Raw genomic sequence first — 27,811 nt, forward strand, 5'->3', positions numbered from 1 at the left:
CTCAGGAGGACCTGGAAGCCCCTCCAGTCCCACCCCCTCCCCACTTGGACACCTCCAGGGACGGGGCAGCCACAGGCAGAACCTTTCCAAGTGGAATTTCCTCCCCGTGCTCCGTGGGGAGAAGCATTCTCTAAGCCTGTGCCTTAATTAAGCTTTATTTATTTCTTTTAATTGGCAGGAATAGTCAGAGCCAGAAGAACTCAGTAACTCATCCTCCACCCAGCCTGCCAAAGCCCCCGCTCCTTCCAGCAGCTCCAGGGAGAACTCACAGCTCTTGGAGCTGATCTGAGACAGGAGAAGAATCATTTTGGAATCATTCACCAGCAAAAAAAAAACCCCAAAACCATCTCCAAGGCTTTGGCAGAGGAGCTGAGCTCTGGAGAGGCAGCACAGGAGGCTGCTGCTCCATGGATCTGTCCCAGCTCTGTTCCCAGATGAAAAACACCTCATTGAAAAAATCCTCCCCCCTCTAATGAATTGTTCCTAAACGAGCTTGGTGCTCGGGCTTGGCTCAGGCCTGCCCTCAGAGCTGTCATTTGGCAGGGATGCTCTGTGTGCTAAAGGCTGGAGAGAAGAGCCCCGGTGCCAGGAAGGCCCAGGGAGGACAATTTCACCTGGCAGCAGGGGCTGCACCCCAAAAATGCACTGGAGGGAGGAACAGAGGAGCAAAGAGCACTGAGGGATCATCACATTCCATCAAATCCAGCACAGAACTGGGAAAATCCCGAAGCGACCCCTCAGGGCAGGGCTGCTTGTCCAAACTCCAGCGCTGCAGGATCTGGGGAAAAGCCCCAAAAGCCTTGGGGTAACAGGGAGGGATGGCCCAGCCTTCCCAGGGGCAGCTCTGGGATCACAGAACCCTGGAATGGGTTGGAATCATCTCATTCCAACCCCTCCCTGAGGCTGGGGAGGCCCTGGAGTGGAATTCCCCTGGATCCCTGGCAGTGCCCGAGGCCGGGCTGCAGGTTTGGAGCAGCCTGGGAAGGCGTGGGGGCTCAGAGCCCCCCACGAGGGATGGGAGCAGCCCACGGGATGTCAGAGCTGGCAGAGCAGCTCTGAGTCAGCATCCCAGCATCCCCATCCCCATGGCAACCCCGCAGGCACGGCGGGGATGGAGCCCGGGCAGGGCTGGCAGTGCCCAGAGCCACAGAACCCCCCGGGGCTGGAAAAGCCTCCAGAGCCCCCAGCACCCTGCCCAGGCCAGCCCTGGCCCTGTCCCCAAGTGCCACATCCCCGTGGATTTTAAATCCCTGCAGGGATGGGGATTCCAGCTGTGCCAGGGCTTTACAACCCTTCCCATGAAGGAATTTTCTCAACATCCAACCTAAACCCCCTGGCACAGCCTGAGGCTGTTCCCTCTTGTCCTGGTGTCCCCTGGGGGCACCCCCTGGCTGTCCCCTCCTGTCAGGAGCTGTGCAGAGCCACAAGAGCCCCCCTGAGCCTCCTTTTCTCCAGGCTGAGCCCCCTCCCAGCTCCCTCAGCCCCTTCCCTGGCCTTGCTCCATCCCAGATTTCCAGCCTGGAGCATCCCTGGGCTGCCTGGGACCCAAATGCCACCCCAGCCTGTCCTGATCCACACAGGGGATGTGACATCCCCGAGCCTGGGAATGCTGCAAGGGCTGGGGCAGCCTCTGCTGCTGGAGCTGTCACATCCCAAAGGAAAAGGGCTCAGGGAAGACCCAGGGATGTTCGAAGCTCTGGACACTCACAAGAGAAGAGGAACTGGAATTATTTTCTTTAATCACTCTGGCAGGGCAGAGCTCTCCTGCCTCACCCTCAGCAGCACAGCAATCCTTGGATTTCCTCTCCAAACCTTCTCCCAAGCTCCTTTCCCATGGGCAGGTGGTGCCTCGGCCTGGCTGAGCTCCCAAAGTTCCCAAACCCCTCCAGAAGCCCAAATCCCACAATTTCTGCTCCTCCTCAGCCACTCCCCTGCTCCTTCTCCCAGCAGAGAGAAGCTCAAGGAGAGGGTCCAAACCCCACTGAATTCTGCCACTGGGACCTGAATTTGGGGAATTTTTTCCATGATTTGGGATTTTCAAACCCCATTTTTTAGATTGGGCCTGAAAGGGGATTTCACCCCACGCTCCAGCAGCAAAGTGGGGAAGTTTCTGCTCCTGGACCTGGGATCTGTGCAGGGATGAGGGGCAGACAAGCCCAGAGAGCTGAGCAAGGAGCACAGCTTTCCTCCTGGGATTGAGACAGGATGGAACAGAAAAATTCAGCGTTCCCAAAGCTGTCCCCCTCCTCAGACACCCCCTCTGCCCTCCCCCTCCTGTCCCACCCCCTCCCCACCACCCTAAGGGACCCTGTGGCTCTTTGGGACCAGAACCACCAACATCCCCCCTTCCAAGCTGTGCACAAACAAACCTCACCCCTGGAGATCCAATGATCAGCCCCATCCCACCACCAACCTGAGGATCCAACACCTCCATGTGCAAAGTCCTGGTTGTATTTGGTTTGGGAAAGTGCAAGACACGGCAGGGACGCGAGGCTGGAGCCCGGGCAGGACACTGGCAGCCAGGAGCCCCTCCAAGGCCTTTCCAGGGATCTCCAAGGGTGCCAGCAGGTGGGAATGGCAGCTTTGGGGGTTCCCAGCTGCCCAGGAGCCTCCTGAGGCACGAGGATGAAGCAGCAGCTGCTCGTCCCAGACGTTCCCGAGCAGGGATTCCCATTCCTCAGGGATTGGGAGAAGCTGGAGCTCTCCCAAACCCCCAGCCTGGGCTGCTCCCCGTGGGGAATTCCAGGCTGGAGCTGCTTCCAGAGGGGTGGGAAGGGCCCAGCCCTGCTCAGAGCACCTGCTCCGTGCTGGAGGAGGAAATGTCCAGCAGCCTCCAGGCCATGTAGGGGTTGAGCTCGTCCTGGTCCCGGCACAGGGCCCACACGTAGAGCATGCGCAGCACCTTGTCCTGCCAGAGAGAGTGTCACTGCAGGCAGGGCACCTCCAGCCCCAGAGCCCAACACTGCAACCCTCCAGACCCAGAGCCCTGACACTGCAACCCTCCAGACCCAGAACCCAACACTGCAACCCTCCCAACCCCAAACCCCAACACTGCAACCCTCCCAACCCCAGAGCCCTGACACTGCAATCCTTCCAGCCCCAGACCCCAACTCTCCAATCCTCCCCACCCCAAACCCCAACACTGCAATCCTTCCAGCCCCAAAACCCCCAAAACTCCAACTCCAATCCCTCCAGCTCAAACCCCAACCCCAAAACTCCCACTCCAATCCTTCCACCCCCAAAGCTCCCACTCCAATCCTTCCACCCCCAAAACTCCCACTCCAATCCTTCCACCCCCAAAACTCCCACTCCAATCCCTCCAGCCCCTCCACCCCCAGGACTCCGGGGATTTGAGGCTCCCCCCTCCCCAAGTTCAATATTCCAGCAGCTCCACCCAACCCCAGGCTCTCGATTAAAGCTGAGCTTTGGGCTCCACTGGAGAATTTGAATTCCTCTCCCTGATTTATTGCAGCCCTGGAGGAATCTGACAGCAAACAGACTTTGATATCCTGTTCAATAATTATCCCATCAATATTTATCTCCCAGGAATGCAGGACTTTAACGCAGGGAATCACTGGATCAGCTGTTTCTGCCCTGGTTGTGAAGCAGCCCAGAAGGGCCCCATCATTCAAATGAATCCCATTTTTCCAGCCTGGACCAAAGGCCAGGGTTGCAAAAGCCAATATTTGTTAAATGCCTGTGTTAATTCCAAGAAAAATGTGCTGGGAAGTGGCAGCTCCAGCACTGACACCGTGAGGTGTCACTGAGCCACTGAAGGCCAGGACAGGCTGGAGCTGCCTGGAGAGATAAATATAAATATAAATATAAATATAAATATAAATATAAATATAAATATAAATTATAAAAGTATATAAATATAAATATATAAAAATATATAAAATAGAAATAATATATAAAATTATATATAAATATAAAAATATATAAATATATATAAAAATAAAAATAAAAATAAACTCAGGGAATTCCACGGGCCAGGCTCAGCCTGGAGCCCCCAGGAGGGAAGAGCCCAAGCCCAGCCCAGGCACTCAGGAGGTGCCAGGATTTGTGTCTCAGATCCTTCCCTGCCCCCCAGGAACCCCTCACAGCCTGAGCTCCAGCCAGGGGTTCCTGTGGGATTTCCATGGAATTCCTGGTGTCAGTGTGGGGAGCTGGACACGAGGATTTGGGGTTTTTGATGCAGTGACTCAGCCCTGCTCCCAGCCTGTTTGCTGTGCCAGGGCCCTGGGCAGGAAAAGGGGCAGGGAAACCCAGCAGGGCCAGGTGGGATGGGATGGAGCTGGAGCTGCAGGGGGAGACCCCAAAGGTGTCCAGATCCCAAATGTGACCCAAATCCCAAACACCTTCCTGACCCCAAACTTGCCCAGACCCCAAACATGACCCAAACCCCAAACATGTCCAGACCCCAAATGTGACCCAGGCCCCAAACGTGTCCCAGACCCCAAATGGGACACAGACCTCAAACCTATCCCTGACCCCAAATGTGACCCAGGCCCCCAACGTGTCCCTGACTCCAAATGTGTTCCAGACCCCAAACCTGCCTCTGACCCCAAACCTGCCTCTGACCCCAAACCTGCCCCACACCCCACACCTTCCCCACACCCCAAATCTGTCCTCAATCCCAAACCTGCCCAGACCCCAAAACTGTCCCTGACCCCACACCTGCCCCCGACCCCAAATCTGTCCCAGATCCCAAACCTGTCCCCACACCCACACCTTCCCCACACCCCAAACCTGCCCCAGACCCCACACCTGCCCCAGACCCCAAACCAGCCCCGACCCTAAGCGTGTCCCCACTCACCGGGTCCCCTTCCACCACCTCCCCCTGGTGGTTCTTGATCACCATCACCACCTGGGCCTGGAAGGTGATGATCAGCACCGGGCCCTGCTCCATCATCTTCCCCATGGCCAGCTGCAGGACAGGCAACTCCTGGTCACCCCACTCTTGTAGGGTCAGGCAACTCCTGACCACCCCACTCTTGTAGGGTCAGGCAACTCCTGACCACCCCACTCTTGTAGGGTCAGGCAATTCCTGACCACCCCACTCTTGTGGGGTCAGGCAATTCCTGGTCACCCCACTCCTGTGGGGTCAGGGAAGGCTCCCCCCACCCCACACACCCCCAGCTCCCCCCTGGCTGCTCCATCCCATCAATTCCATCGTTCTCACAGGGTGGGAAAGCTGCCTCCCAAAAAGATTCCAAGTGAAAACTTGGGAATCCTCAAAGCTTTCCCCCAAATTGTTGTGGGTTTTTTCATTATTCCCCCAAGTCCATAAATGTGGGAAATGGGAACGAGCTCTGCTCCGTTATTCCCAATGAGAAAGCAAAATCAAAGGCACCCTGCTCTCCAAAAAACGGAATTTTCTGAAGGAAATGCTCGGAATCAGAACGTCCTGAGCTGGAAGGGACCCACAAGGATCAAACAGAGCCTTTTCTCCTGCTTTTAAATCAGATTTTGCAGGAAGTTGTTCTGAACCAGACAAAAACTGGACCACAAAGACTTCAAGGTGGGAACCTTTTGTTTGCCAGGATTTTTCCCCTCTGTTCCATTAAATATTTAAAGACTTTATTCACTGGAATGCAAGAGGAGTGGAAATTCAGCTTTTTTCCTTTTCAAAACCCAGAATTCTCTTTCTGCCCACTGTGGGAAATCTCTTTGCATCCCTTTTTTTGTGGGAATGCAGGATGCCATGGAATTCCTGCCTGGCTGCCCCAAAAAGGATCACAGGCACTGAGGACAGCAGCATTTTCCCCTTTTGAAATGTTCCCAAACATTCTGTTTTATCCCCAATAAAGGAAACAGCGCCAGGACAGGGCTGGGCTGGGCCACAAAGGAATACATTTATTTTTAGGGTGATTTTCCTGCTCCCTGAGGGAATCTCAACAGCTCTGCAACGTTCCCATGCCTGATCTGGGGAATGAGCTGCCCCAACCCCACTGGAGCTGAATCCATCCCAGTAAAAACCAATTTTTCACCCAAACCCAAGCCTAACTCAAGTTCCAAGATATTTTAGATAACTGGGATTTTCCCATCCAGCAATGGGAATTTCCCTTCCAGCAATGGGATTTCCCATCCAGCAATGGGATTTCCCTTCCAGCACTGGGATTTTCCCTTTCAGAAATAGGATTTCCCTTCCAGCACTGGGATTTCCCATCCAGCACTGGGATTTCCCTTCCATCAATGGGATTTCCCTTCCAGCACTGGGATTTCCCTTCCAGCACTGGGATTTCCCTTCCAGCACTGGGATTTCCCTTCCAGCACTGGGATTTCCCTTCCAGCACTGGGATTTTCCTTCCATCAATGGGATTTTCCCTTCCAGCACTGGGATTTCCCTTCCAGCACTGGGATTTCCCTTCCATCAATGGGATTTTCCCTTCCATCAATGGGATTTCCCTTCCAGCAATGGGATTTCCCTTCCATCAATGGGATTTTCCCTTCCATCAATGGGATTTCCCTTCCAGCACTGGGATTTCCCCTCTGGGAGCAGAAATCCCAAACCCCAGAGCTCAAACCCAGCAGCCAGAGCAAAGCAGGTTGGACTTGCTGATCCTGGAGGATTTTTCCCATCTCCCTGACCCTAAAACCCCCTCCTGAGCCCCTGAGTTGAATTCCCCCCAGAGAGGGAAGGCTGGGCAGGGAACTCACGTCGATGTTGTCGATGTCCAGGATCCTGGAGTGGAACTGGAGCCCCAAGGCCTTGGCCTGCTGGATGGGATGGGCCAGCTGGCTGTAGGTCTGAGGGATGAACAAACGTGGGTTGGGAATTGTTTGGAATTGTTCTGTCACCATAAAAAAAAAAAAAAAAAAGGGGAATTTTTGCTTGGAGAGAGCCACTGAAAAAAACCCCACGAGAAAAAGTCACATTTTTTTGTAAATGTGCTGAAGGAAGGGTTTAAGAACTGCAGGAAATGCTTTGGGAGTCACAAAAATCCAACTAAAAATCCCATTTTTCTTGGGCAGAATGTGAGGACTTGAGAGCAGCTGAGGGACTCACAACTGGACTGAACAGCAGGAACAGGGAAAAACAAGGAAAAACTGGGAAAATAAAGGAAAACCAGGGGAAAACTGGGAAAATCAAGGAGTTCAGTGACCACAATCACCATCTCAGCACCCGTGGGATCCATTAAGAGGTTTTATCCCCCAGGTTCTCAGGGATAAAATTCCCATTTCCTCCCCTGGCTTATCTGACTGATTACTCTGGACTTAGGAGCTTCATTTCCAATTCCAGCTGCCTTGGGAATGTTTGGTTTTGGCCTCACAAACTGCAGTGAAGCTGCTGCTTCCCTCCAAGGCAATCCAAGGTGTCATTCCCAAGGTTGCTGCAAGCAGGGAAGATTATTTGCTCTCAGACTGGATTATTGTTACAAAAAAAAATAAATAAATAAAAAAGCTGATCAGGATTTATTAAATTGAAAAAATAAATTGGCTCTCCCAGCCCTCTGGTGGTGGGGAACAGCACAGGGAGAAATTCAGCTCTTGAATTAATCTGGCATTTGGAAGAGCAGAATTATTTTGGATTTTACAGCACGATCATTTTGGAGGAATGAAGACCCAAATAAAAACCCACCAACACTGTCAGGAAAGGCTCTGCTTCCAGGAACTCCCTGAATTCCAACCCCTCAAAATAACCCCATTTTCAAGGGAGAATCCCAAGTTTTGGGAGGTTTTTGGGAGCTTCACTCACGGCCTCATAGCACCAGTCCTTGAGGATGTCGAGCTCCCCGGAGATCAGAGCCTGAGGAGGAAATCACACAGAACATTTTAAATTTAAACATTTGATCCTAGACCAAAGTGGGACCAATCAGCCCTCCCAGCAGCCAAACACCTTAAATCCCACTTTTTGTGGGACTCTGGGGGGAAATTGGAGCTGCAAAGGGGAACAGCAAAAAGGATTCCTATAAAAACACAGGCCAAGGGACATAAACCTTTGGATAATTAAATCTCTTCAAGCTTCCAGCTGAATCTTCCCATTAAATCTTCCTGTTGAGCCTGCCAGAGGCAATTCCTGCTCTATTTCAAATCCCAAATTCAGAGCAATTCCTGCTCTATTTCAAATCCCAAATTCAGAAGGATTCCTGCTCTATTTCAAATCCCAAATTCAGAGCAATTCCTGCTCTATTTCAAATCCCAAAATCAGAGCAATCCCTGCTCTATTTCAAATCCCAAATTCAGAATGATTCCTGCTCTATTTCAAATCCCAAATTCAGAGTGATTCCTGCTCTGCTTCAAATCCCAAATTCAGAGCAATTCCTGCTCTATTTCAAATCCCAAATTCAGAGCAATTCCTGCTCTGCTTCAAATCCCAAATTCAGAATGATTCCTGCTCTATTTCAAATCCCAAATTCAGAGCAATTCCTGCTCTATTTCAAATCCCAAAATCAGAATTATTCCTGCTCTATTTCAAATCCCAAATTCAGAGCAATTCCTGCTCTATTTCAAATCCCAAATTCAGAGCAATCCCTGCTCTATTTCAAATCCCAAATTCCCTGTTTTTCCTGCTGCAGTGACAGGGACCCACATCCACTTACAGTCACACCTCTCATCCCTCTGAGTCCCTAAAAACCTCAAATTCCAGACACTTCCATGACCACTGAACCTGCTGCTCTTCCCAAATCCCAGCTCAAACCCCAGGAGCACATCCCAAATTCCTTCCCCCATCCCTCTGCTATCACCATTTGCTCACCCACTTCCCTCTGATCCCACTCCATTCATTTGTTGCTTTCCAGGCCAGAAAAAAAATTATTTATATATTTTATATTTCTATATATACATATATGTAGACTTATATATGTATATAAAAACTTATATTTATATATAAGACTTATATATGTAAGACTTTATAAATATATAGAGTCATATTTTTATAGATATAAAATATATAAATTTTTTGCGTAGTATACACTTAATATATAATATATTATATGTATTTATTTAATATATATAGTCATATTTTATAGATATAAAATATATAAATTTAGGCATAGTATACACTTAATATATAATATATGTATTTATTTAATACATATATAAAAATATATAAATTTTATGCATAGTATACACTTAATATATTTTATAATATATTATATGTATTTATTTTATACACATATATTAAATATATATATAAACTATTTATATTTATATTTATATATTTTTTATCCCATGGTTTCAACCTAAATGTGGGATCTGATTCCTTTCCCAAGGTCTGTGCAAAGACCTTTCCTGTGCAAAGCTGGAGAAGCAAATCCTGACCCAACTTTTGCTTTTAGCAATGGAAAAATTAAAAAAAATTAAATTTCCACGGGGAAATGAAGGGGAGAATGAAAGGCAGCAGGGCTGCTGAGCACCTCCAGCACGTTGGGGATGATGTCGCGCTCGCACTGCTTCAGGAAGCGATCCTTGTCAAAGGAGGGGTCCACCCTGAGGATCTCCGTCAGCACCTCCGACATCTCAGTCTTGGAGAACAGCCCCCCTGCAAAAACAGCTCAGCGAGGGCTGGCACTGCTACCTGGCCACAGGGACACACGTGTGACAGAGCAGTGTGACACAGGTGACAGAGCAGAGAGAACCACCTGGCCACAGGGACACATGTGTGACAGAGCAGTGTGACACAGGTGACAGAGCAGAGAGAACCACCTGGCCACAGGGACACATGTGTGACAGAGCAGTGTGACACAGGTGACAGAGCAGAGAGAACCACCTGGCCACAGGGACACACCTGGGACAGAGCAGTGTGACACAGGTGACAGAGCAGAGAGAACCACCTGGCCACAGGGACACACCTCGGGTGACAGAGCAGGGAGGGGAATCTGAGGGAACAGGGACAGACCTCTGGTGACAGAGCAGGGAGGGGAATCTGAGGGAACAGGGACAGACCTCTGGTGACAGAGAGAGGAAAAGCCACCGGGAACAGGGACAGACCCCTGGTGACAGAGAGAGGAAAAGCCACCGGGAACAGGGACAGACCTCTGGTGACAGAGAGAGGAAGGAAAAGCCACCGGGAACAGGGACAGACCTCTGGTGACAGAGAGAGGAAGGAAAAGCCACCGGGAACAGGGACAGACCCCTGGTGACAGAGCAGAGGAAAAGCCACCAGGGGACAGGGACACACCTCTGGTGACAGAGAGAGGAAAAGCCACCAGGGGACAGGGACAGACCCCTGGTGACAGAGCAGAGGAAGGAAAAGCCACCCTGGGAATGACTCCAGCCTTGGAACTCAGCCTGAGGAGGATCCCAAGGACTGTCCTCCCATCCCTCACCCAGACAGTGACCCATGGAAGCGCTGCGGGGCTCGGGGATGTGCCCAGGGCTGGCAGCCCCAGCTGCAGGAGCAGAGCCAGGAACAGCCCAGGGGTGTCCCTGCAGGAGCAGCTCAGGGGTGTCCCTGCACCCAGGAGCAGCCCAGGGGTGTCCCTGTACCCAGGAGCAACTCACTGATGTCCCTGCAGCCCCAGGGGTGTCCCTGTACCCGTGACCAGCCCCCTGATGTCCCTGTACCCATGAGGAGCCCCCTGATGTCCCTGTACCCGTGACCAGCCCCCTGATGTCCCTGTACCCGTGAGGAGCCCCCTGATGTCCCTGTACCCATGACCAGCCCCCTGATGTCCCTGTACCCATGACCAGCCCCCTGATGTCCCTGTACCCGTGACCAGCCCCCTGATGTCCCTGTACCCGTGAGCAGCCCCCTGATGTCCCTGTACCCGTGACCAGCCCCCTGATGTCCCTGTACCCGTGACCAGCCCCCTGATGTCCCTGTACCCATACCAGCCCCCTGATGTCCCTGTACCTATGAGGTCGGTGACGCGGTCGGTGACGGCGCGCGACGCTCGGATGAAGGCGTTGTCGCTCTCGTCGTATTTCATCTTCATCTCAAAGAACCCTGCAGGGAACAGAGAGCTCAGAGCCCTCCCAGCTCACCCCAGCCAGGGCCCCAGCTCTCCCCAACCCCTTTGTTCAGCACCAGGCACCAGCTGGGAGTTGGTTTGCTCCCCATTTTATTCCCTTTTTGTTTTCTCCCCATTTTATTCCCATTTTTGTTTTCTCCCCATTTTCCTTCCCATTTTATTCCCTGTTTTTCTCCTCATTTTATTCCCCATTTTTCTGTTTTCTCCCCATTTTATTCCCCATTTCCTCCCTGTTTTTCTCCCCGTTTTATTCCCCATTTTTCTCCCCATTTTATTCCCCATTTTTGTTTTCTCCCCATTTTATTCCCCATTTTTCTCCCCATTTTCCTGCAGTGTTCTCATGTCTCAGCAACTCCTCCTCTGCTGGCACTCAGATTTAACACCTCTGGGAAGGGTATTTATCCAATGGAACGAGCAAATTCAGGATCAGGCTCACTTTGAGCAGTGCTGCTCCCACTGGTGGAGTCTCCATCCCTGGAGGTGGCACTTGGGGCCCTGGGGGTGACAAGGTGGGGATCAGGGGCACCTTGGACTCAAAGGTCCTGGGGGGCTTTTCCAGCCTAAATTCTGGGATTGTTTTCAGGGCATTTGCACTAGAAACAGCCTCAGATGATATCAAAGGTCAGCTTTACATGACAGAAAGATCACAGGATTTTATTTTTTTTTCTTTTAAAGTCTTTCACCAATTTGGAAGCTGTGTGAAACTCCCTGGATTTTTCAGGATTTTCCTGGTTTTAAGCTCCAGCTGGGGAGGAGCAGAGCTGCCTTCCCTCTCCCTGAGGTGCCAGAACAAAGCTGAGGAGGGAAGAACAGGGTTCAGCCCTCCCTCCCTCCCTTCTCAGCACTCCCAGCACTCCAAACCCACAGAGAAAAGTGGGAATTTGGGATTTGCTGGCGCTGGAAGCTCAGATGGGAGTTGGGAAGGGAACGGGCTCAACTCACTGTTGAAAACCACGTTGTTGTCCTTGAAATCTTTCCACTGCTGGTACCACTTGGAGTCTTTATGCAGCACCATGCCCATGGCTTCCCTGGAGAGAGCAGAAAACAGGGATAAAATGTGGATATTTGGGAAAAATTAACTTGTAACAAATACAGACAGCACCCTGAGGAATATCCCTGCAGCACTTGGCATCACTGAGGCTGACAGCACAGAAATGATGAGCTCAATTACAAGATAAATGATGGCCTCATCAATTATAAAATAAACTGCAGCCCCATAAATGATAGGCCCATAAATGATCCAGCAGATAAATGAAACAGCAGGCAAATAAAAACCCAGATAAATAAAACATTAGGTAGACAAAACTCCAGATAAATAAAGCACCAGACAAATAAAACTCAACTCAGAGGAGCAAAGCAGCCCAGAAAGAAGGAGCTCAGCCTTAGTCCTGGCCAGCTTCACCCAGTTAAAACTGAACACAAAGCAATGCTCAGCTCAGGATTTCACCTCACAACATTAAATTTCACCTTTAGAATTTAAAATTTCCAGTTTTACCACAGGAAGATCCGGGATCATCCGCTCCTGCTGGGAATGTGCTGGAGACCCAGCTGCTCCCACCCCACAGCTCCTGGATTTTAAATCCCTGACCCGTTTTTTACCTTTTCCATCCAATTACACACAGAAACATCCCCCCCAGAGGACCCCCCCACGTACTCATTGGCTTCAAACACTCGCTGCTCCTTGATCCTGTCTCCGGAATATTCCGTGCGCTTCCGGAGCCGCTCCGGGCGCCTGTAGGGACCTGTCTGGCCCAAAACACTCTCATCTATTTCCTTCTTCACAGTTTCCACTCCCTGCAAGGAAAACAGCCCCGTCAGTGTGGGTTTACTGCTCTCCCAGGAGCTGCAGATCCCATCCTGTGTGAAACTCCCTGGGTTTTTCAGGATTTTCCTGGTTTTAAGCTCCAGCTGGGGAGGAGCAGAGCTGCCTTCCCTCTCCCTGAGGTGCCAGAACAAAGCTGAGGAGGGAAGAACAGGAAACCCACGAGTTCAGCTCTCCCTGAGCAGGGCTTGGGAGAGCAAAAGGCCCTGGGCCTGCCAGGGGTGGGGCAGCCACAGCTTGGCAGTACAAGATTGGAAATTTTCTGTATTCCTGCAAAAAGAGGGATCTGAGGAGGCTGAAACCCCTCTGGAGAGGGACATTTTCCAACCCTGAAGCAGGCAGCTCCCCAGGAGCTGAGCCCTGATAGGGGAAGTGTGATTTCAGCCCTGCAGGATTTCACCCCTGCAGGATTTCACTCCTCCAGGATTTCACCCTTGCAGGATTTCACCCTTGCAGGATTTCACCCTTGCAGGATTTCAGCCCTGCTGCATTTCACTCCTGCATTTCACCCCTGCTGCATTTCACTCCTGCATTTCACTCCTCCAGGATTTCACTCCTCCAGGATTTCACCCCTCCAGGATTTCACACCTGTATTTCAGCCCTCCAGGATTCCACCCCTGCAGCATTTCACCCCTGCAGGATTTCACCCCTGCAGGATTCCACCCCTGCAGCATTTCACCCCTGCAGGACCCCACCCTTGCAGGGTTCCACCCCAAACCTCCCCCAGAGCCCCTCCCGAGGTTTGGATGCCCCGGGAGCTCAGGGGGCAGTACCTGGGAGATGGCTTTGAAGGCTGCAGTCCTGCCCAGCTTCTCCCCTCCCCTGGTCACAGACTCTGCAGACTGTTTGGCCGTTTTGGCAGCTTCCTCCACCCCCTCCTTGATCTTCCTGCCCAGGTCACTCTTGCTGACCTCATCCAAACTCTGCAAGGGAAGAGGGAAAAGGGAAAAGGGAAAAGGGAAAAGTCATTACAGCTCCAGGCCTCGGCCCCAGCCCCTCCTGGAGGCTCTGGAAGGGCTCTGAGCTCTCTTTGGAGCCTTCTCCCCTCCAGGTGAGCACCCCCAGCTCTCCCTGGAGCCTTCTCCTCTCCAGGTGAGCACCCCCAGCTCTCCCTGGAGCCTTTTCCTCTCCAGGTGAGCACCCCCAGCTCTCTTTGGAGCCTTCTCCTCTCCAGGTGAGCACCCCCAGCTCTCCCTGGAGCCTTTTACCTCTTTAACCGTCCCTGTTATTTCTTCAAGTTTCTTTTTAATCACTTCTGAGGTCTTCACTGTTTCAGATTCAATGGTTTTCTGGGGGAAAGGAACATGAATCAAGAGACAGAAACTACTCCAACCCAGCTTGGATGCAGCACAATCCATCAAGGCTGGAATTGAGGGCAGGAAAAGCAACATTTCAGGAGCTCATGGCCTGAGTCAGCAGCAGCCTTGCAAATGATGATGTTCAGAGCTCTCTGAACAATGCAAAAGAAACATCTGATGCTCAGTTTAATGCCTCGTTATTTGATCTGCTCAGAAATGCAGCCAAGTGTCTGCTGGAAGGACTTTCCACTAAAAAAAAAAATAAATTTAAAAAATCCCAAAACATTCCAACAAATAAACATTCCGAGGATCCATTTAGCACGGAGTGCTTCCAGCCAAGCAGAATTTCTCAGCTGTGGATTGAGATGTTCACTCAGAGCAGTAAAAGCTCAATAAAGCAGGGAATAAAGCAGGGAACATGGCAAGGAACACCCAAACACTCACATATTTCCTCCTTGCTTCCCGCAGCGCGTCCGACTCCTCCAGCTTTTTTGCTTCATCCCGGAATTTTTTGATGCTTTCCTTCATCTCTTTGTTTTTGGCTAACTCCTGCTTGATGTTCTCCACAAAACCTGAGATGAATCCCTTCCTTCCCCCCGAGGAGTAGCACCTGGACTGGAGAAAACCATTCCATGTTGGGGAATCCCCAGGAATTCCAGCAAACAGGACCCAAAAACCACAAGCTTTGAAGGCAGGAGCTCGATGGGCTTGAGGCAAGCCCTGGATCACTTTCAGAACGTGGGGAAAACATGGAGCTGCTTGGAAAAGCAGCAGCTGACCCTTCAAAGAGCCACGTGGCCAATGGATTCCATGGAATCTCAGCATGGATTGGGTTGGAAGGACCTTAAATCCCACCCAGCTCCACCCCCTGCCACAGGCAGGGACACCTCCCTCTACCCCAGGCTGCTCCAAGCCCTGTCCAACCTCAGCTGCCCCAAAAATCCCTGGAGTTCCATTTAAAAAGTGGAGATTCCCAGCCTGGAACTGGCACTTCCCAGAGCCACATCCCCATCCAGCTCAGGGCTCTGCTGGGAATTGATCCCATTCCCACTTTGGGGTGGAAATGGGATAAATTCAGGTGGCACCAACCTGAGGGGTGCCCAGGGCAGGGCTGCTGATCCTGTACAGGGCACTCCTGGGCAGGGCAGGGATGGGGTAACGCCTGGAGAGCAGCCACGGGCCACTGAGGAGACATTTCTGCAAGGAAAACAGCACAGCAGGAGCTCAGGGAGGCACCAGGAGCTCCCAGCCCTGGGGACAGCAGCGATGCACAGATCCATCTGGAGCCGAGATGTGAGAAACACAAGGGTTTTTCCTGGGAAAACTCCCCCAAAACCAGCTTTTCCCCGGCTCTGGAGGATCCCAGAGCCATCCCAGGATGGTTCTGCTGCCCCTGCCAAGGTCAAACCCGCAACTGCTGCTCTGGAAGGGGCAGCGCTGAGCTCGGGGCTCGCGGCGCGGGAGAACCGGGGAAATCCCGCACCAAAATCCCGTGCTGGCTCACCAAGAGCACCGGAGGGGCCGGGGAGGGAAGAGCCCCGAGCAACGGGGGCAGAAATCCCGCAGCAAAGCGGCTCAGCCAGCTCCGTGCGCAGCTCCCGGGAAAGCCGCCCTCACGGAGCCCGGGAGAGACCGGGAGAGAACCGGAGAGACCCGGGAGAGGAACCGGGAGAGACCGGGAGAGGCCCGGGAGCAGCTCCAGGCACGGAGCCCCGGGAGAGAACCGGAGAGACCCGGGAGAGCCCCGGGAGCAGCTCGGTTCACGGCAGCCCCGGGAGCGGCCCCGGCAGCCCCGGGAGCCCGGCATGGTTGGGCTGCAGGAGCCCCGACCCCTCCAAACCCCGGGACCAGCCCCGCTGGAGGCTCCATCCGGGAGCAGCGGGCGCGGAGCGGGGCGAGGAACCGGGGCCGCCCCGGGCCCGGCTGTCCGCACCGGGAGCCGCCAGCGCCGGGGCCCTGCGGGCCGGGAGGGAGCGGCGGCTCCGGGCCGGGCCCCGCCGCGCCGCTCGCTGTCCCCGCCGGCCCGGCAGGCCCCGGGGGGCGCGTCCCGCCCGTCCCGGCCGGGGCGGCCGCAGTGCCCCCGCGCTCACCCGGCACCCTCCGGCCGCCGCCATCGCCCCGCGCGCCCCGTGACCTCCGCGCCGCCGCGCCCTGACGTCAGTGCCGCGCGCCGCCCGCGCCACGTGGCCGCGAACGGCGGGACCGGCCCGGCACCACCGGGGCTGCTCCGGGACCCCCGGGCGGGACCCCCGGGGCTGCTCCGGGACCGGGCGGGACCCCCGGGGCTGCTCCGGGACCGGCCCGGCACCACCGGGGCTGCTCCGGGACCGGCCCGGTACCACCGGGGCTGCTCCGGGACCGGCCCGGCACCACCGGGGCTGCTCCGGGACCGGCCCGGTACCACCGGAGATGCTCCGGGACCCCCGGGCCGGTACCACCGGAGATGCTCCGGATCCTTCCCAGCCCTACAGGGCGGATGCTCTCCGGCCCCACCGGGGCCTGTCCCCGACCCTCCCCAGCCCCATTCGCGGCTGCTCCGGATCCTCCCCGGTCCCACCGGGACCCCCCCTCCCCGCCCCAACCCTGATCCGTTTGTGTTCAAAGCGTTTCCTGCAGGAAAAGGGGAATTCTCCCCCTGGCAGCTGCAGCAGGTGTTTGCCCCTTACCTGCCTGGGCCATTCACCCCACAGGAGAATAAAGAGGTTTTTAACCCTTTTTCAGTTCAAAGCTTTCCACTGGCACCAACATGACCCAGGGGAGATGTTTTTTAAACCTTGCCACTGGAGAAAAACCTTGAGCTGGGGCTGCCCATGGATTAAGTGGGACACAGCAGAGGGAAGATCCTGCACCCTTAAAGAGAGGAAAGCAGGAGGAACTCTGGATTTTTTTGACAAACTGGAGTTTGCTGAGCTGGGCTGGCAGGCATTTTAAGCAGAGTAAAGGATGCTGCGACCGAAATACTGAACTGGCATTTATTATCAAAGTCAGACTGTTTACATCTGTCAGGCCAACGAAATGCCACAACTACAAAAGAAGATTGTGCACATGGCAGTTCCAATGCAAAAAACCAGTAAAACGGGGCTCCCTCAGTTAAAAAAAGGACTTAAAATGACTCCAGAAAGCAACCGGGCCGGGCTGAACAGCTTTACATCCAGTGGGAGGCGGCGCGGGCGCAGCCGCGGCCGTGCATGGCAGCAGTGCAGCCACAGCCGTGCATGGCAGCAGTGCAGCTGCAGCCCCGCCTAGGCGTTGCGGTCGATCCGCACGTCGATCTCGCGGCCGCGCAGCTGCAGCCCGTTCATCATGCGGCACGCGCGCTCCGCCACCTCCGGCGACTCGAAGCGCACCACGCCGCAGCCCTTGGACTTGCCGTTCTCCATCTTGATGTCGGCGTAGAGCACGTGGCCTGCGGGACGGCGCCGTCAGGCACGGGGCAGGGCCTGCTCCTCATCCCCAGGGCTGCTCCCCATCCTGGCTGTGGCACTCTCCATCCAATCCCCACTGCCAACCCCAAGGACTGATCCCAATTCCCCACCCCAAGGACTGATCCCAATTTCTCAACCCCAAGCACTGATCCCTACCCTGGCTTTGGCTCTCTCCATCCAGTCCCTGTTCTCCACCCCAAGGACTGCTCCCCACCCTGGCTTTGGCACTCTCCACCCCAAGGACTTCTCTCTACCCCGGCTTTGGCACTCTCCATCCAATCCCAATTCCCCTGCTCCCCATCCTGCCTTTGGCACTGTCCATCCAATCCCCATTCCCAACCCCAAGGACTGATTTCCACCCTGGCTTTGGCACTCTCCATCCTATTCCCCTCCGCACCACCCTCGCTTTGGCACTCTCCATGCAGTCCCCACTCTTCATCCCAAGGACTGCTCCCCACCCTGCCTTTGGCACTGTCCATCCCAAGGACTTCTCTCTACCCCAGCTTTGGCACCCTCCATCTAATCCCAATTTCTCTCCTCCCTACCCTCACTAAGGCTCTCTCCATCCAATCCCAATTCCCCACCCCAAGGACTGCTCCCCACCCTGGTTTTGGCACTCTCCATCCAATTCTCCACCTCCCCACCCTGGTTTTGGCACTCTCCATCCAGCCCCTGTTCCCCACCCCAAGGACTGCTCCCCACCCTGGCTTTGGCACTCAGAGCTCTGGGAGGTTATTTGTATTAATTCCTCAGTGAGGAAAGCAACTCACCACATTCATTGAATTTATCTTTCAGCATTTTCCATGTAAAATCAAAAGGCAGCTGTGGGAAGAGAGAAATAAACCATTACTGAGGCTCTGCTGAATGACCTGCAGGCACCCCCAGCCCCCTCAAAACCAGAATCTATCCCAGCACAGCCACTGCCATAAAACCATGGATCATGGTCAGCCAGGAGCTCTTCTCCTGGTAAGGAAAGGCTTCAACTCTCCCCAAAGAGTGGCAGCACCCAGTGTCAGACACCAGGATTGGAAACCAAGCATGGATGAGGTAACATATCAGTGACAATGAATGCCACGGGTGGGAAAGGGCAGGAGTGGGAGAAGGGAAGAGGGGCACTCACATTTCTCACAAATATCTGACAGGCTTTCCGGGCCACGCCGGCCGCAGGGCCTCCGGCTCCTCCCAGGGACCCTGCAAAATTCCCTGCGAAGTTGCCCCGCTCCATGTCCATGGGCCGCTCGAAGTTGCTGCCCATGGCCAGCCCCATGCGCTCCATGCCCGCCCCCATGCCCTGCCCCATGGGCGGCCCCATCCTCTCCATGTTGGCGGCCCCGATGCGCTCCAGGCCCATCCTGTCCATGGGGGCGGCTCCCATCCTCTCTATCCCGATCCTGTCCATGGGCGGGCCCCCGATGCGCTCCAGCCCGGCGGGCATCCTCTCTATCACCTGCCCCATGCCCGTGCCCATGCCGGCGGGCACCATGCGCTCCAGGCCGATGCCCATCCTATCCATGCCCGCCCCCATGCGCTCCACGCCCGCGCCCATCCTGTCCATGGCGCCGCCCACGCGCTCGATGGCGGCGCCCATGCGCTCGATGCCGAAGCCGATGCCGGAGCCCATGCGCTCGATGCCCGGCCCCATGCGCTCGATGCCCGGCCCCATGCGCTCCAGGTTGGGCGCCAGGTGGTCGATGCCCAGCGGGGCCATGCGCTCCATGCCCGCGCCCATGCGCTCCACGTTGGAGCCCATGCGGTCCAGCACCAGCCCCATCCTGTCTATCTCCGAGCCCACCCGCTCCATCCCGTGCCCCATGCCCGCCGGGATCCGCTCGATGCCCGAGCCCATCCGCTCGATGCCGGGGGCCATCCGCTCGATGCCGGGGATGCTGGCGTTGCCACCACCTGCAACACAGCACGGACAGCGTCAGCAGCTGGGCAGGGAGGCAGGATTTGCTCTGCTGGGCTGAATTTCGTCACTCAGAGCTCTGAGCCTGCAGGATGAGGCAAACTCAGATGCTCAGGTCAGACCCCCCCAGCCCTGGGACCCCAAAATAAGGATGGGGAGCTGCTGGAGAGAGTCCAGAGGAGACCCCGGAGCTGCTCCCAGAGCTGGCGACCCTCCGGAGCTCTGGGGGAGCTCACCTGGAGAGGAGAAGGCTCCAGGAAGAGCTCAGAGCTCCAGGAAAGCTGGAGAGGGACTGGGGACAAGGGATGGAGGGACAGGACACAGGGAATGGTTCCCTCGATTCTGAAATGTTGGGATTTGGTCATTAAACCAAATTAAATCTGGAAGGTGATGGAGGAGCTCTGCCTGCTCAGAGATGTTTGGGTTCAGCTTTGCTCCAGAAATTCTGCAGTTTCATTACTGAGATTGCCCAGTATTTCCAGGGGACACGCTTAATGGAAGTTAAATGTGACACAGGCAGCAGAAGAAGCAGGATTTTGTTTTCACTGACAAAAATTAACAACTTCCCAACAGCATTTAGAAGCCAGACAGCAAATTTCTACAGCAAATCTAAAATCTGCTTTTTTTATCTCTAACACCCCCATAATTTTTGTGAGCAGTTCAGGGATAAAAAGCAGGCAGGAAATGGATTTCATATACTGCACTCACCTATTCCCCTCTCCAGGGTCTCTCCAAAACTCCGGGACATTCCCATCTCATTTCTTCCAAACTCCCTCTCAAATCCCCCTCCCATGGCACGATCCATCTCTGCAAAGAGGAAGAGGAGAAGTTTGCAGGGGGTTTTATGGCCCCTGAGAGAACATTTTACCACAGGAATCATCTTGAAGATTCAGGGCACCAGGAAGGTTTTTGTGATTTTCTCCTGATCATTTTGTCATGGCTCCAGGAGCCCAAAGCCCCAAGGAAAAGCAGAATTTTCCCCAAACACATGGGAGGCTCTGGGCACTGGACAGAGCCAGAATCTTTCTGAATAAACCTTGCAAGGTACCAAGGTGCAGCTCAGAAACCACGAGCTTCAGGAGCCCAAAGCCCCAAGGAAAAGCAGGATTTTCCCCAAAAGCATGGAAGGTTCTGGGCACTGGACAGAGCCAGAATCTTTCTGAATAAACCCTGCAAGGTACCAAGGTGCAGCTCAGAAACCACAAGGGATTTGGGGACACAAGTGGAAAAACCCCAAATTATTGCCATAACACTGAGAGGAGGCTCCTGGCAAGAGGGATCCCTCCCTCCCAGGAAGGCAGCAGCACACACAGGAGGGCAGGGCCTACCGCTCATCCTGCCCATGTTCATCCCGCCCGGGAAGCGGCCGATGTTCTCCATGCCACCGAAGGGACCTTCCATTCCTAAAAAACACATTTGCCAGGGATTCTTTAGCTGCACAGCCAGCAGCTGCTGCCACACAACATCCCCAGAGGCATGAGACACCTCCCCACCACCAGCTCCCAAACAGGGGTCAGGATTTGGGCACAGCTTTCTAAAAACCATGGGATCACAGAGTGGTTTGGGTTGGGATATTGAGGATCCAGTTCCAACCCCCAGGGATGACACTTGCAGATCTCCTGAGCTAAGGAAGCACAGGTCATGTTCTATGGGATGTAGCCACCCTCCCCACACACCTGCAGCACTCTGAATACCCAAAAATGACCAAATTCTTGCTGAATTGGTGGTGATTCCCCAGCACACAAATTCCTGCCACATGCACACAGCTCAGTCTGCTGCACTTCCACAAAGGCCAAGCTAGGAACAGATCAAGAACCACAGCTTACCTCCCATTTTATTCATTCCAAAGCCCATGCCTTCCATTCCCATTCCTCAAAATAAAAGAGAAAGCTTTATATAGCAGGTGTCATCCAAGAAATCCCAGCCAAAGGCTGCAGAACTCAAACCACACAACACATCCATGGCTTGGGCTGAAGAGCTTACATGGGTTAAGTCTGAGGAGATTTCAACATTCCTGCTCAGAAAATCAAGCAGCAAAGGGGAAAAACCCACTGGCATTTCGACATGGAAAGCTGAGTGTGTGCTACTTTTTAGGTGGCTCTTTGAAACTTGTGCTATTTCAACAGATCCTCACCAAAGGTTTGCAAGCCCACTAGAGGTGTTAAAAGTGAGAGATGGTTTGGAGTTTCATGGATCTTTGCAGTGTCTGCTGCTCATGCTCAAGAGTCAGAAAATGAGAGCTGTGTCTTGGCCACAGTGAAAAAAAAAAAAAAAATGGAGCAGTTGGTTAAATTCAAGTTTCCATTATCAAGCTGAACAAAAAAAAACTCATTTGGCTTTAACATTCCTAAGAAACTACCAACTTTTTGGGGAGGCAAACAAAGCTATCTACCTTCTACACAGCTTAAAGCTCTCATGAAACAAAAGCATAGGAGTAATCTTCTTACCTCCAGGTCTCATGTTGCCCATTCCCATGCCTTTGTTTAAATGATTTGCATCAATAGGTTGACCTCCAGGTCCTAATCCCATGCCAATACCACCAAGACCATCTGAAGAAAATATTCAGATATCAAAAAAGCCTTCTTTCCATAGTTTGACAAAACAGCAAGTTTTATTTCTTAAGTAATTGACTTTCATTCTCCAAAAAAAGCTTGCTGTGTCCCCCCTGTGGGGTGTGTACTGAAAGCAGGGAAGTGTGGAATAAATCAAGAGTAGATGTGTCTTGAAACAGCCTAAAAACTATCTCCAATTATTTGGTTTTATATTTAAATTTCCATCTTACTGCTGCGAAAACTTGGTTTGGAGCTGACTCCTGAAAAATAACTGGCTAGAACACTGCTTCATTTGGGCAAAGTCCTCAGCTGAGGATGTGGAGTGGGCAATTTGGGAGAAGATGCCCTAACCCTGTGCACAGTTCTCACTGCAGCCCTGCCAGGGTTGGCCCCTGGCAGGGGAGAACTGAAGCAGCCATGGATCAATGACAGCCACCGATGGAATTGCGAGCACACAGCCAGCCTCTCTCTGAGCAAACACCACACTGCACTCCCAGGCAGAGCTCACTCTGCCTCAAGGATTCCCCAGCCCAAAGAAAGAAGAAAAAGCCCTTTTTTTTGTTCCTGAAGCAGGAAGAAAGTTCTGTGCTTGGCACAAACACCAGCTCATGGCATCCTCTGCCTGCAGGATTCCCTCGTTTCCAGCTCAGCACTGAACACAGGAGTGTTGAATCTTGTTTTAAAACAGCACAAGGTCCCCCTTCCCCGCCCCAGTAAGGCCAAAATCCAGGCTTCCAGAGGGATTTAGGGAGTTTTACACCAAGGTGATGGAAATGGAACCCAATGACTTTGTCCTGAAGAGAGGAACATCCTTACAGTGACACTGCTGCTGAGGAAGGCCTCGACAGGCACTGAGTGCTGAACTAGGGAGGGAGGGACTAATTAATGATCATTAGTAATGGACAATTTAGCAGCACACAACAGGTCTGGTTCCCAGGAAGAAAAGAGCATCTGTCTGAACTCAGAGAATGCCAGAATCCCAGACTGGTTTGGGCTGGAAGGGACCTTAAAGCCCTTCCACAGCTCAGGCTGCCCAGGACCATTCAAATTCCATCAACAGCCCCAATTTAGCTGCATTTGAGCAAATTCAGCCTCCAGCTCTTCCAGTCCCAGCTCTTCTCTTCAGTATTGCAGGGTCTCATCCCAGCATGGCCGAGGTTTTGAGGGCCTCAGCTCAGCCCAGGTCACATCCACAGCTCTGGGGGATTCCCAGGGATGGAGACTCCTCAGGAGCTCTGAGCAACCCAGTCACCCTCCCAGGAATGTTTCCTTAATCCACGTGGAGCCTGTGCATTTCCACTGCTGGTTTACACTTGATCTTTTAGTTCATTCAAATTCCAAGTTGGAAGGAGCAGCTTGGGGCAGCCAATTACTCTGAATTTTCATCTCCTGGGTTTTGGTCGGTGCTTTCTGCATCCTGCACCTCCAAGAAGAGCCTGGCCCCCTCTTCTTTCCATATTTAATACATTGATAAGAACTCCTTTGGAAATGTGAAGGCCTGGAAGGCTCCCAGGTCCTGAATTGAGCCCTTCCAATTTAAGGGAAAACATTCCACTCCCAGAGCAGCATCCCACAGGAGGAGGAGCTGACTGAGTCACTGTTTCCATTAAATCCCACTCTCAAGGGAAGGCACTGGGATCTTGGAATTGCAATGGAGAGCTCTGGAAGCCTTGAGAAGGTGAATGTTTTAAGACAAGCTTCTGGCCATGAGCTGAAAGAAGTATCCAAAAAATCACTGAGCAGCTCTTCTTCACTATTCCCCTTTCTGAAATTATTCAGGAATTTGGATGCCAGTTTTCCAGTCTGAACCAGAGTTTTACTGGGGCTGGGACTGGTTCCCAGGTGCTGAACAGCCAAATAAAAAGCAGAAGATGTTGAATCATGCAGGGACACTTACGAGGGAGTTGTTGGGGTCGCTCTGGAGGGAAGAAATCTCCTTTGGGGAAGGCTCGTTCATCCTAAAAGGAATTCAACACGTTAAAGCTGGCAAGGAAAGCAGGAAATTATTTCCTGATTCTCAAAACTTTGAATTAAAATACAGAAATTTCAAGTTAAAGCAGTCTTGACTGTAGTCTTGATTTGTCTTTTAGCAAAATAATCTGAATTAACCTTCCCTGACTGCATCAAGGCAACAGGCAAATCACACATTTCCCCCTGTGGATTTTGATCCACCCTTGAAAGCACAAATTCCCCCAGAGCAGGAGGGCACTGCCAGCTCAGTGGGAAGGGGGTGTCCTCACCATTTTGACGTGCATGGGTCTGTCAAAGAGCAGCTGCCCATTGAACATCGCTGGGGGTCGTTAAGGATCATTGTTCCAGCACTGAGGGCTCTGACAGGGAGCACAAAAACCCCTCAGAAAATCCCATCTCCTCAGTTTCCATTCACAGCTTATCCCAAATCCTTCTGTCTTCTCCAAAACTAAAAATATACTGAACAAATATACTGAACATTCAAAAAAAAGGGCTTTTTGAAATTAAAAAAAATTGATAAAAACACAATTCTGGGTAAGATTAAGTTCACAAAGAGATACAAAACATAACTCTAAGTCAGCCCAAGTGTTTAAGTGTTTCCTCAGTCACTGAAAACAGGAGAAAACAGGGAAAAGCTCCACAGCAACATCACATTCTGAAGTGTGCCATGCCAGCAAATCCTCTGCCCAAGTCTGGCTCACACAAGGTTTAGTGGGTGCAGGGCAGAAGGGAATTCACACTCACAGGAACTCTGGGAAAGGAAAGAGGGAGTATTTGCTTCCTATCCATACAATACCATAACCAGGAGCTGAGAGAGTAATACCCAGAATTTTATTGCTGTTTGGTTCCTAGGTGGCAAATCACTGCTGGCCAGTGGAAGGGAACAGGAAACACCAGCTCTGTGTGCCTTGGCACGGGGACCTTTTCCCTTTCCAGACAAATCTTTTCAGAGAATTGCACTTTAATACTAATTACAACCTGAACACAGAAACTCATCTGGGACAGGAGTACATTTACCACGTAGGAAAGAAAATTTCCTTTGCTAAAGATCCTGAGCAAACTGCAACAATTCCTTCAGGACAGAATTTTGTCTCCGTTTCGCTTTTCCTCCCATTTCCCACCCGCTACAACTTGACCTTCCCTGCCACGGCCACATCCTCCTCTGGGATACAATTCCCCCTCTCCCCTGCTGTGTTTCCTGGGTTCTCTGCCCATTCCCAGTTTGCTGCCAAGGATACAGATGGCCTGCACGGCCTCGATGGCCTGCTCGAAGGTGACGGTGCCGATGCCGCGGCTCTTGCCGTCCTTGTCCTCCAGGATGTCGGCCCGCACCACCACCCCAGCCATGCTGAACACCTCCTTCAGCTTCTTCCAGCCCACCTTGTAGTCCAGCTGCAAAACAGGGCATTGTTGGCAATGCAAGAGAGATTTCCATGAGAAAACAGCTTTGGTGGGCTCCTGTCCTTCCCTGGTATTGGCACTGAAGTTGTCAGAGAGCTGAGATAAAATTCAACCCAAGCACAGAGGTTTGTTCAAAAATCCCAATTCACAATGTAGCACACCTTAACTGAGAACCTCCTTTGCACAGAGAATCAACAGAGGAACTTTTCCTGGAATTGCCAAGGCTTTTCCTCCCTCAGATTTGCCCAGCTGAGAGGCTCCCACTGCTGGGCCTGCAGCAGGGCTGCCTGGCACTCACGTTGGCCACGAAGACGGTGCTGCCGAGGCGGCCGGCCTGCAGGGCGTGGATGATCTCGTTGGGGATGTTGGGGTTGTTCAGGATGCTGGGGGGGATGTTGATCATGCCAGGGCCACCGGGGCCGGGCCCGATGCCCATCCCGCCTGCTGCCATCACCTTCTGCATGGCCCTCCTGGCGTGCTCCCCGTCGGGGTCCTGGGACACACACACAGATCAGATCAGATCCCCCGTGCACCACGGGCAGTGCCAGGGCTCCAGCAGGCACAAAGAGGAGTTTCCCTTTACCCCAGGATATCTGCTCCCCAAGCATTCCCAGCCAGCTGCCTCCCTTTCCTTGGCAGTCAATTAGTTTTATTTTAGCCAACACCCAGCACTCTTATCATTTAAATTGTTACTTTTATTATTGGTACCCTTTATTATTGGAGTTATTTCTCCCCAGGCATTTCCCTGGTTCCCAAGGTGTTTATCCATCATTAATACCAACAACAATCCTCTGTTACACCTGTTCCAAACCCTGATAAACCCCAGTGCCACTGGAGAGGGTTTGGAATGAACTCCCAGGACTGGCTGCCAGTAGCAAAGCCACTAAAATGGAAACACATCTTTGAGGTGTTCCAGGAAAGAGCTGATTCTATGGAATTGTTGGTGGAATCCATTCATTCTGATGCCAGATTCAAAGGGAAGTTTGCAAAGAACAAACATGGAGTCATGTTTCTGTGTCAAATCATTAACAAAGGAACTGCAATTAAAGCCAAACTCCGGCTTTGTCCTCACAGCAAATTTAGTCTTGGTAATCACAAGTTCAGCAGTGGTTAAAACGATTAGAAAAAGGTTGACTGGGGCTTTTTTATCCTATTTAAATCCTGCTTTCTGTCCTTTATCCTCTGAGTCAGCCCCAAGCCCTTAACAAGAACTCCACTCCTGCCAGAACAGATCCCCTCCTTACTTCTTTCACTTTCAGGGGTCTCCCACCAAGACTGTGCTTGTTCAGAACTTCAGCAGCCTTCTTCATGCTCTCCTCCATCTTGAACTCAACCACCCTGTGGGGACACGACACAGCTCAGGATGTTTTGTTTGAAGAAGCCTCCTTGGATTTCTGGTAAAAATTCAGAGTGAACTTACGCGCATCCCTGGCGAGGTGATTTCCCAGGGCAGTCACAGGGAGGAGGGAAGAGAGAAGAAACCAAGTCAGTGAAAGCCCAAATCACACACAACTATTTTATTATTAAAGCCAAATCACATCAGTTAAGCCCTACCAGCGAAAATAAATGTAACCTTACACAGGGCAAGCCTCCAATAGTGGAATTCCATAATTTCTTATGCCTTAACAGGATGAACCTGGGGTCTCTGAGGTTGTAACAAACACTAAATCCCGACTCTCCACGAAATGCCACACGCTTCCTGTGACCTGCTCTTCCCTGGCATACAGCAAAACCCTCCACACTCTCACCCTAAATCCATATCCTTCAGGACACTTAGGAGTGCTCCTCTTGTCTTCCCTGATGCTGGACTCAAGGCCCATGAAGGCACTGAACGTTTACATTTAGGAATTTACCTCTCTCTACTGGCCCAGGAAGTGGAGTTTGCAGCACCTGCTGTTGCACCCTGGCCCTTCCAAACTCAGCCAACCACTCGAGTGACTTTTCCAAAGCACAGGAATATTCCAGAGCCCTGTCCTGCCTGCTGGGCTCCAGGGTCACACGGCCAACGCCAACGGCACGCGGGGAACAGCTCCTGACTGAACTGCAGAGCCCACCCCACCTCCTCCCATCCCACAGCACTCCTGACCTAGAGCCGCTGCACATCCACACTCTGAGCCTCCCTGGCCTCCTGTCCAGCACACAGAAACATTTCAGGTAGAAAATCCACAAAGAAACTCTCAAACACTTACCCTTGACTTTCCTTCAGCGTCCATTAAGAGCTCCACGTATGTTACCTCACCAACTACAAATCAGATTCCAGACGACACAGATACCAAGGGAGAAAAGCCAAGAAAACAATGGGAATTTAGAACAATCAACAACCGTGTATGGAGCCTCTGCCTTATAAGAAAGCCCAGAAACACTCCATGTTCTCTAGACCACAAAACTGGACAATTACAGGTATGCAGTAAAGGTTTCAAGCACTTCAATATGTTCTTGGTTTTCCTCCACCTCAAAAGACAGATTTCCAGAGTTCCCTGGAACTTTAGTGCCCACTCGTTACCTGAGGCAATCCAA

General features: G+C 52.5%; 2 protein-coding genes across 3 annotated transcripts; both read right to left on the reverse strand.

Moving 5' to 3' along the window:
• Nucleotides 1–142: 142 nt before the first annotated feature.
• TIMM44 (translocase of inner mitochondrial membrane 44) lies at nucleotides 143–16,200 on the reverse strand. Its single transcript, XM_064396443.1, has 13 exons — nucleotides 16,130–16,200; nucleotides 15,129–15,236; nucleotides 14,484–14,654; nucleotides 13,950–14,030; nucleotides 13,515–13,664; nucleotides 12,574–12,713; nucleotides 11,862–11,947; nucleotides 10,802–10,894; nucleotides 9,363–9,487; nucleotides 7,703–7,753; nucleotides 6,664–6,753; nucleotides 4,820–4,930; nucleotides 143–2,908 (listed from the first exon to the last, which is right to left on the reverse strand). Exons 1-13 carry the CDS (start codon nucleotides 16,151–16,153, stop codon nucleotides 2,789–2,791), a joined length of 1,350 nt encoding a protein of 449 aa, XP_064252513.1. The 5' UTR covers nucleotides 16,154–16,200; the 3' UTR covers nucleotides 143–2,788.
• A 797-nt stretch (nucleotides 16,201–16,997) lies between these two features.
• Nucleotides 16,998–26,854, reverse strand: LOC135284751 (heterogeneous nuclear ribonucleoprotein M-like). Of its 2 annotated transcripts, XM_064396431.1 has the most exons (13): nucleotides 26,715–26,854; nucleotides 26,539–26,632; nucleotides 25,593–25,787; nucleotides 25,132–25,285; nucleotides 24,163–24,212; nucleotides 23,820–23,880; nucleotides 21,818–21,919; nucleotides 21,197–21,241; nucleotides 20,699–20,773; nucleotides 20,079–20,177; nucleotides 18,585–19,366; nucleotides 18,235–18,286; nucleotides 16,998–17,445 (listed from the first exon to the last, which is right to left on the reverse strand). In XM_064396431.1, the coding sequence occupies exons 2-13, from the start codon at nucleotides 26,614–26,616 to the stop codon at nucleotides 17,282–17,284; spliced, it is 1,857 nt and encodes a 618-aa protein (XP_064252501.1). In that variant the 5' UTR covers nucleotides 26,617–26,632; nucleotides 26,715–26,854; the 3' UTR covers nucleotides 16,998–17,281. The 2 variants fall into 2 exon arrangements, with proteins under 2 accessions (XP_064252501.1, XP_064252502.1); XM_064396432.1 differs by lacking the exon at nucleotides 21,818–21,919.
• Between the last annotated feature and the right edge of the window lie 957 nt (nucleotides 26,855–27,811).

Source organism: Passer domesticus, chromosome 21 (assembly GCF_036417665.1).
Source record: "Passer domesticus isolate bPasDom1 chromosome 21, bPasDom1.hap1, whole genome shotgun sequence".
Classification (NCBI taxonomy): Eukaryota; Metazoa; Chordata; class Aves; order Passeriformes; family Passeridae; genus Passer; species Passer domesticus.